The sequence below is a fragment of the Rhea americana genome, unplaced genomic scaffold, assembly GCF_003343005.1.
Source record: "Rhea americana isolate MKP2758 unplaced genomic scaffold, rheAme1 scaffold_290, whole genome shotgun sequence".
Taxonomy (NCBI): domain Eukaryota; kingdom Metazoa; phylum Chordata; class Aves; order Rheiformes; family Rheidae; genus Rhea; species Rhea americana.
In genome coordinates, this window is record NW_028186413.1 from 976,709 (window position 1) to 987,114 (window position 10,406).

Here is a 10,406-nt window from a genome sequence, read left to right on the forward strand (position 1 = left end):
AGATATTGATGCAGCAGGTAATCAAAAAAAATATATCAACTTCAATTTTAAGGAGCTGCCAGCTGTGATAGATTTAGGTTGGTGAGTGGAAGCTACCTAGGTGTACAGGTCACAAGGCACTGCTATCACCATGTTTCTGGGAGTGCAAAGCTGGCAGGAAGATCTAGACTGTTCAAATTCCCAAAGGAATAAACTGTGTTCCTGCTACCACTGCCAGCTTTTGCAAATGGCACTTCCATTACTGATRTCTCTAATAGATCTTACATCATTGTTAAAATGATATAACCACTGCTTGTAAACATCGCTGCTACAAGCATCCAGGAAAGTTCAGATTACTTTTTCCAACTTCATTTTACATAAATTTGGCCTATTCTCTTAGCTTAGATTTGGCACAAATTTAGATCGTGGTTACTAGTAAACTTAGAAATGAATCAGGTAGCTCTCATTCCCTATAGGACCATCTCCACATACATTCCTATTTCATCCTCTGAAGAGAGGAAGAAGAATGTGGCCTCATCCGAATGCCACRCTGTTACTAGATTTAAATTCATTATTAGAGTTAGTGTTAAGGTAAAATTGCAGCTAAATCATACTCCACACAAACAGAAAAGAGTAGATGCCCTTCATCTGGAATAAGGGGCATTAATTTACTTACAAAATACAGTAGTTTAAAGTTATGACACAAGACAACAACAAAAAAAGGAGAAATAAAAGGATTTGGGTCTTCCGCTGTGCAAAAGAGGCATCCTAACAGGTTTTATTTTACTTAAAATGACCTGGTATTGACAACTATACATAATAAGCTCTGCCATCTTTTTCTAGGCACYTTTCTGGCCTTGTAAAATCTGACTGCCTTCTATAAGTGAAGCTATTGTAGACACACACCATATCTAAATTTAAATAAATTACAAATTCAGTCATTAAAATTCTCCAGATAATTACTCACATTTGTAAATCAAGTCTGAGAGGGATTTGTTTCTCAGATTGTCTAAAGCTAGCCACAAGCACCAAACACATCTCTTATTGCAGGAGACATTCTATACTCTAGAAAAAAAAAAAGGTACTGCATTATGTTTTAAAAAAAACAGCTCTAAAAGATTATCAGTAGCATAATTTATCTGCAGTGAAACTATCACAAAACACTTAAGGCTATCCATAAATGAGTACAGTTTTATTTATTCAGTTCTGAATATAGGGATTAATGACTTCAATCTGCATTATTAATATTACAATCGTGAAGGAACATTGTGGACCAGAAGGTAAAATATGTAGTAAGAACACACCCATTTGGTTTGGAAAATACATATGTGCACATATATATATCTATATATGTACGTAAATTCACAAATATAATGTGTTACATTTGATATTATGTACTATGTCTTTGAAAGGTTTGCACATGCTAGAGAAAATAAACCAGCAATGGTATGTCTGAATAAACTGGGAATTAAACGTTTCCAGTGAGGGATACAAGATGACAGTGGATTGAATCCATTTCTTAAGGAACAAAAGGAAATCACCTTCATAATTTTAACTGTTGCCTGACTTGCAGCCTCAGAAAAAGGGCAGAGGCGAGTACAGACTTTGTAGCCATTCTGAACTTTAATGTGGATTTCTCAGAGTAAATCTAAGGTAATTTGAATAGGGCACTGTGAGGAAACTCTCACTGCCCTGCTCCTTCCTTCCTGTCATGCTTGTCAGGATTTTAGTCTTCAGCCTCAAGAACTGTTGGTCTGGCACACTGCTTGAGCATTAGCCTAGAGCAGTTCTCTCCCTTCCCACAGAACTGAAAATAAATACAAGCAAAACATCTCTCTAGTTAAAAAGCATGCAAAATGATGTGCACCAGCACCCTGTCTCTTATAGGAGATTGATTATTATGGGAATGCTGAAACCTGTAGAGCTAAGGATATGATCATTTCAGTATCCCACTTTCTAAGGACTCGCACAAATATGAATATTCCAGAGCACAGTGCAATATAAAGGCTGCTAGTACATTTAGTGCCAAATACATTAACAGCTATTTGAGCTAAAATAAGAACACAGCATTTGCCACAGAAAAGGTGAGTGTCCAAATCAGTAAAACACAGGACTGGGCTTATGTTTCTTCTCTCTCTCTAACCTGATAGATCTTGATTCAAATATTTTATGTTAGAAAATGAAATTCTTTTGATCTGTAAGAACATAAGTGATAGGGGTTTGAAGCTACTCATGATGAAAAGCTACTTTAACATGGGGGTCTCACATCCCAAATGACTGCTCTTAGTCATTAGAGCTCAGCGTGGCTGCCTTTTTGGTTATGTTTCAAAATAAAGCTGTGCTATCGCATTCAAGAGAGTATTTTTGGATTAGGTGCCTACTTTCTGCTGTAATTCACTGAAAGCATCTAAAATTTTGTATAAATCCTTATAAATCACAGCTGAATTCTGAATTAAAAGTGGAAATTAAAAAAAAAGATCATTAATGGTTTCTTATTTTTCCCTTAAAATGAAGCTTATTGATGACATTCTCATCAGTGTTTGTCCTGATTTAGGGGGTAGGAATTGCTCCAGGCCAAAGAGACCAACAGAATGACTTGACAGCCTGAAGCCGACCTGTGATTAAGTAGAAGGCAGGACATGGGCGCTGCTTTTCTGAGCTCTCACAGGAACTCTATTGCACAGGTAAATTCACAGCACACCCAACGTGCACAGGCAGACTTGGCATCCTCCAAAAATATAACTGAAAATGCACCTAGAAGAGGCACAGAACATCTGCCTTTTGAAGGCCAGTTTAGTGATGAAAGCACTCGAGTAGGACATGACAAACCTAGGTTCAACCTCCTCCAAATTTTACCCACAGTAATCTTCAGATGAAAAGTAGAGGAATACTCCTCTCTTCCCCTCTTCCTTTTCCTGCCCAGTACATGTCAAAATCCTAACCATTTTCTGATGCAACAAACATCAGATTTCTCTCTATGCAGAGAACTAAGTACAGCTAATTGAACTAAGGCAGGAGAGCTGCAGAACACAGCTTCTTCCCATCAGTCACTCCACATCTCTAGCAAAAAAGTGAGGAAAGAGATGAGAGAATTTTCACTGGATCTGATGGAGAAGGGAATTGAAATCAATTTCTCCCTTCTGCCACAGCTGCTTAAAAAGAAAACAACAAAAATCGCATACTTGTGTATAGGAAGACAGGAAGGAGTAATAAGTCTTCCATATTTTGAAAGAAAATGAMAAACCTGTATCAGTAATTCAGAAAAGACATTTATTCTCAGGAAGACTTGCCAGCAGTGAATCCAAGCTGAGGGAGCCCTGCACCTCAGAGTAAAATGGCTAGAAAAMACATGGCTAAGGTTTGCCCATGTGTCACTATTTATGCTGGAGGGCAGCTATAAACATCTCCTTGGTGAAGTGGCTGACTTCTTAGATTATGGTATTTGGATTGCATTTAATCCTAATTCTTCCGAGGCATCTTATAAGGAGACTAGATATTTACTCAAGACTCTGGGTTCCTCAGCAAAGGCAAGTATCTGAAAGTATTTAAAAGTTTGATGTACCCCCCAAGTTCTTCACCGGATCCAACCCTGTAATTCATTCTGTAATGGCATGACCCAGCAGGATTATTTACAGAACACAGAACAGCATGAAAGCAATGCCAAAAAGTGACAATGCAGCAGTGCAAAGTTGTTCTATTGATTGCATAAACTGCTTCACTCAACAGCCTTAGACCAACTATCAATATTTCAGTGTTGTAYTTCTCTTCAGTTTCACATCTAATGTGTTTCTTGAGTAAGCAAATGATGTCTGGGAAAGCCTACCTCCCCTATAAACAAAATAAGATGTGAGTGCCCAAAGAGAGCTCAGCAGCAATCAACTGGGGATTTTAAAGTGAACTGAGGTACAATAGAAGACTCTTATAAAACACATTCTGAAGACAATTCTGTAATACCCAGATGCATTGGATCTACTTAATTAGAAGGAGGTAAATTTTGTCAAAATGTAATGCCACTAATACATTTAAAGAGTTATGGATGATCTGGTTTTACTGAAAGAAAATGAAGCTTCAAACTGGCAGCACATAGATAGCGCTATGATTTTGTTGTGTGGTCCTACTCTGCTCAAACAAATGAGAAGTTATAACAGATTCCAGAGGAACAGTGGCAAAGGGATGCTGCATGTTTCAGCACAATTTGACATCACTTTTAGTTTTGCATAATGTTGTCACCTAGTTTTGGGGGCCTCACTCATAGATTGTGTCTGAGGACGAGACAAGCAGGTGTGCTCCCTAAACAACGCACTGGAGGAACAGGGTCTTGCCTAGTAATGGACAAGGCAAGTATGTGTATAACAGCTAKGATAGTGTCACTGCTACCCAAGTGGATAACGTGGATGCTAAAATTACCTTTTGTTCCCATCCTAAGTTATTATAAGCAACTCTTTTTGCAAAGGAAGAGAAGAGGCTGTACAATCAGACGCTATTATGTCATATAACCAAGTATGCACATGCTGAACAGATGGCTGGGAATACAAAGACAATTTTCCTCACAGCCTTTCTAGATTTCTGWTATGTTATGAGTAAAAATGTTTATATTACAGTGAGATTTCTCATGACTTAAACACTTATAGTATTTGCATACTCAGCAACATATCTAACTGGGCTGCATGATGTACGGAAGTACTGGATAGCATGACCTTATACAGMATGCCTGGAGAAAACCATTTGGAGTGAAATGGTTTAAATTAACCTTTAATAATGGATTGATTTGTCAGAGATGCTGAGAGCCCAGATCATACATCTCAATCATCAGAAAACAGTTCTGAAAATGTTTAACTTAAACATTTCCATCTACCGCTCTGTCCACAGAATGGGATTGATGATAAACAAAAATCTTAAACATTTGGGTTACAAGCTATATAAATGCCAGTTATTATCATGAGTATGTTTAAAGTTGGCTTGACACTAYAAAAAGTGAACAGCAGGTTATAAGTTATCCAAATAATCTTTCCTAAAGAAACAGCATAAAGCAACATTTTACACTGTCAGGAAATCAAAAACATTAGCTTCTCGTTACCTGTAAATCACTGAGGTCTTAGTCACCTTTCTTTGTTGCCGTCACCTTTGTTGTCCATCAGCTAACTACATCTCAGATTCCAGCATTCGGTGCTCAAACTGCCTCAAAAGGAAAACTGACATTAAAGGCAAATAGAATTAGGATTCCAAACCTTGTGCAGTTTATGGAGTTTATTCCATTTTTATGTTGAGATACTTTAAAATAAGCCTACTGATTGGGTTTTTTGTTTGCTTTTTTGTTTTTTATAATCAGTCCCCCTGCCAAAGCTTTGTTTTGTTATTTTTTATAAAGCACAGCCAAAAGATTTTTTTTTTTTTGGCATTTACTTTCTTCTGCAATCTTTCTTCTAGTCCCACAGCATGATTCTGCTAATTACCATTGATTAGAAAACAGCTGGCCAATTAACCCTAATAGGGAGCCAACAGTTTGACAGCACTGCATGTCCTCCAAAAGGTAGAGAGAATTCATCGTTAGTTTCAGGCAATTAGCAAGGGGTTGGCAAAGCTCATAATTGCCAAAAAGCTAAATGTTCCAGAACCACTGGGATAATTTATTGAATCAATTAAAAGTGATGATTGGATATTGGCAAGTAGATTTAAAGCTAGTAAACAAGGTTCTAGCTATTATGGAGTAGAGTCAGGAATTAGTTGAAGGAGAAAGGCTAGTAGGGCTGTTATTGTTTTGTTGTTTGTTCGGTTTTGTTTTTCTTTTTATTCTACTGGTGTCTGTTTATTTGAAATCTGATCTATTATTAATTGATAGTAGTTAAACATAACTAAAAGCTAGCATTGACTTGAAGCAAAAACATTTAGTAAAGAGTAAGGTCTAAAATGGCTTATCTTCCAAAGTGGCTAACTTTTCTAAAAGGCAGAGAGGTCATTGTTGCTAATGCTATAATTGCAATACTGACAATTGGTGGGCAGCAACTTTTCTCTTTTTTTACATTCAGCTGTCCCTGCCATGTTGGGCAGAACCTTATCTATGGGCTGGCTTTCCTAGGAGTTCCTGCACTGATCCTTCTGATTGTTGGTTATGCTCTTAATAACCAGACTTGGAGGCTAGTTACAGGCAAAAGATCYCCTCTTCAGCAGGAGGGTACACATAATCACTTACTGCAGTGCAAACTGACCTGCTTCGTCTTGTGTAGCATCACTGGGAGAGCACTTGTTGCTCCAGTAACATGGCTAGCAGTCACCCTGATAAATGGCTCATTTTATGTGTGTGCTGTGAGTGAGTATGTCTCCATGTATTATTTTGGAAGTAATCCTAATATTACTGCTAGTGAGCGCAGAAAAATATTGGCTGCATTTCCTTGCAGTCAGTTAGTTCCTCCAGAGCTGAGTAGGGCAAGAGATGAAGTGATTCTCCTCCTCCGATACCAGTCACAAGTGAGTAGCTTATGTTACTTCTGTTGTGAAGCTGTTGCCTGAGGATCTAATGAGAATTAGTGGACAAAGCATTAGGGAAAAAAAATGGGTTCTGCATCTTCTGTTTGGGGTGCCAAATCTTTGTGTGTTTTGAAGACTGGCTTGCTCCTGCAAGTGGAACTGAGCTTTAGATATAGTAAATTATTACATGCAGTTGTCCCATTTGTTACCTACTAGTGGAGGAAATGTTTTTCTTTGCACAGTATCTTGAAGTACCAGCAAGTAAGCCAAAAGGATGTTCAAGAACCGGGAAGGGGATTTACTTGATTCAAGAACAAGAAAAGTGACTAAGGGTCCCAGATTTTGAGGGTTCCACATTAGCCAAACCAAAATTTTGCTCTTTACATTGACACTTGTTTTTAAAAGCTTATCTAGTAGGTAAATATTAAGGGGACTATTAAGCATTCACTTTAAAGAGAAATGGGTATAAACAGGCTACAGGTTAATTTGGGCTAGAAATTAGATGGCCTCTCTGTTAACAGACTTCCAATAATAGTTTTGGAAGCCAAATCCTGAACAAATTATACAACAGGACCTCCTTAAACTTCAAAGAAACACACTTTTTTTTTAATGCAGCTACCAGTAGTAGGCAAGGACTGGTTTTGATGACAACAGATCCTTACCAGACTTGCATCTTGTTAACCTTCTTACTCAGGAAAAAAGTAAAGATTTTTATACTCAAAATTTGTCACAGCAGGTATTTTCAGCTGTAATAAATGTACTGTGGTACAAGGGACTACATCAAGAAGCATTAATAGTAAAGTCTTTAATTTGTTGCTTTTCTTTTTGAAGGTGGCTGGCTGGCTTCTGATTGCTGTAGTAGTCATCACTGTTTTCCTGTCTTACTGCCTGGCAAGCTGTTTCTCCCCACTCAGCTTCCTTCATTTCAGATACTGGACCAAGTATGTCCACAATGAGCAGGAGCTCTTTGACGAAGCAATGGACCAGCACTCCAGGCTCTATGCCATGCAGCACGTGAGGAAGTTCTTTGGCTTTGCCCCAGGGGGCGAAAATGTGAAGGAAATCCGTATCCCATCTCTTAGRGAGTGGCAAGCCATTTCTGGACTGGCCTTTTTAAAACTAGTGGATGAGGAGCATTATGACTACAGCCTCCTCCATGACTGGGCACTCAAAGATTCTGTAAATGGAAAATACCTGAAGATTGATGCGATGAGAACTTGATTCTGAGAGCTCTGAGAGCACCAACACCTTGCAGAAAGCAGGAATGTGTGTACCTCCATGCTGGCTCTGGAACTTCTGATGCATTATTACACTGATACCTAAAGTTCATGAACAATTACATCCTGACAGTGTAGTGCTTTAGCATGTTTATAGCTCTCTTTCCTGATTGTCTGACTCCTGTAGGATGTGATGGTCTTATGTCTAAGCTAGGCTGGGCTGTGTCAGAAAGCAGAGCGCTGCAGCCTGGTATGTCTGCAGAACAGATGAGTATGTGCCCAATCCCTGGGAGAGAAGGTTATTCCCTAAAAGCTTTTTCTCCTTCCTCTCATTAAAAATATTTTAAAAATAATAGGAAAACATTGACCCATCCTCTAAATGTGGTGAATGATTAGACGCTAGGAGTCTGATCCATTCCGTACAAAGAACAGATACAGAACTTTCTTAGTGACCCCTAGTGGAAAAGCCTTATTTCTTCCCCTTTTGCAACTCCACTGTACTGTGTAAATAAAATATACTGAGCTAACCACAAGCTGCATCTCTGTATACAACAGTACAGGGGAAACATACAGGGAAGCTTCTGCAACAAAGTCCAAGTCTGAATGTAGTGATGAGAGAACTCCCAGTTCAGTAAAGAGATAAAAKGCCCACTGAGATGCACAGGACAGAGGGGTGCATAATATAACACGTGTATGAACTTCACAGGTGGAAACCTGAATCTAAGTATTTTCTGGCTGAAAGCTGTAACAAGGTCAGTCTCCTGTTCCTTTATATTTCCTGCAAAATTTGACAGCTCCCACTTGTCCATGGATTGGCCTACTCCACAAACAGCAAATCAGAATTTTGCACTGTGCAGTAAAGTTTGTTTTGTCTGTGAAAAGTGTGCAATTTATTCCTAACTGTTGTGCCACAAACATCACTGCAACTGAGAAGTTTTGATGGGATTTTTTTTGTATGTGTGTGTGTTAACTCAGTATATTTATAAATGTGATCTTATGGCACCATATTCCCTCCACGTTATCTTTCTAGCATATGCTTTTAGTTCTAACAGAAGAAAAAAATGCATAATATAGTTTTTCCTAATACTTTCTATTTTGCCTTCCTGCACATACAGTGTACACTGCAAACCTATATGCTAGATTATAGTATGCTATCTGTAGCTAAAAATGACCGGAGTCTTCAGGTGGGAGAAAAAAAAATATTTAGCACATGCTACTACAGAATGCAGGAGCAAGGCACATGTTAACATATAAGTCTTGCTGAGTACATTTGATCTTATTTTGAAAAGATTGTAAACAAAAGCAAGAGCCTTTTCAAACTCTTTTCAAATATGCATATTTTGAATAACTGGAATGATACTTGATACATCATAAAACACACACTTACAAATCCCCATGTATTTCATCTGAATCCTAAACTTGCCAGTAAGTAGAGCTGTACCTTTCGTGTGAATTGTGTGAATTGCTTTGGAAGCAAGTATTTGTGTCAGTAAAAACAATCTCTAATTTTCCTTTCAAATCTTTGTCATTTTAAAAAATAAGACAGAACAGTATGTGTAATCTGAAAAAAATGCAACTGATTTATCTGAGAGTTCTAACAAAAAGGCTATGCTATCTTCTTGATATAGATGATAAAAGGTTATCTGTTGTCTTTACTTTTTGTGGGATTTTTTCCACTTCCTTCCTTTTTTAGTCTCCCACTATTATAATGATGTAATACTTGTAGTTAAGAAAAAGCCTTTAACTTCCTTTTATTTCCTGTAACTTTTAAATACAACCTCATGTTTTCCTATTATTTCCCATAATTACTACTTGCCTTGTAATTTTTTTCTTTTAGTTATTTGTATTCATAATATTTTAAATAAAAGTGATCAGAAGTATTAGCTTTACCTGTCTTTGGGAAGTAAGCCTGCCAATATTCAAACAGACTACCACTCTCTCAGTCTGTATCTTTTATTTATACCATGAAATACAGGTATAGTAGTAGAGATGATTTGGTGCCTTTCCCCTTCACTCCTCTCCGATTCCCCCAAACGATGTCAMGGAGTAAGGCACAGCTTTCGAAACAACTTGTGTTTACAGAAAACCAGTGAGGATGGTACTGAAGAGTCTGTGTCTGCTTAAATCCGGAGTCACCTTACCCGAAACCAATTTATAATTTAAGTTCACTCGCTGGAAGCGAAAGCGACTRTCTCCGCTTCCGCAGCAAAAGCGGCTGCCCGAGCCCCGGGGCTGTGAACGCCCCTGAGGGAGGGCTGCAGGCCGTGAGCGCCCCGAACCGCCCCGCGCCCGCACACACAAGCACGGCGGCGCCCGGCCGCGAGCTCTGACGCCTCCCGCCCTGCTCGCCCGATCACGCTGTCTGCGCGACCTGCGGACCCCGCAGCCGCGTTTCAACCCCAGCCTCGACCCCCAAATCATTTTCTTTTCCCGCCCGCATCGAGTCAACATCTCCTCGCCGCCCCGCACCCAACGGCCTCCGCGGCGCGAGCCCGCGTCCCCGACAGCGCGCGTGCGCGAAGGCGGAGGGCGTCAGGGGGCGGGGTCAGCCTCAGCCCCGCCCCATTCCCCGCCCCGAGACGGGCCCGAACGCGCGAGGTCTCCCGCCCATCGCCGCGCTCCCGGCCCCCTCCTCAAGCCCAAAGGCATCTACCGCAGAGCGATCCACTGGCGGCGCGCCGGGGACGGCGCGAGGTCTGCCTAGCCGAGGCTCGAGCGAGCGGATCGGGGGTTGGCGGGGAGGGG

At 39.9% G+C, this 10,406-nt stretch overlaps 1 protein-coding gene across 1 annotated transcript; it reads left to right on the forward strand.

Moving 5' to 3' along the window:
• Positions 1-5,886: 5,886 nt before the first annotated feature.
• On the forward strand, positions 5,887-7,665 carry CALHM4 (calcium homeostasis modulator family member 4). Its single transcript, XM_085309127.1, has 2 exons — positions 5,887-6,444; positions 7,276-7,665. Exons 1-2 carry the CDS (start codon positions 5,887-5,889, stop codon positions 7,663-7,665), a joined length of 948 nt encoding a protein of 315 aa, XP_085165253.1.
• The last annotated feature ends 2,741 nt before the right edge of the window (positions 7,666-10,406 follow it).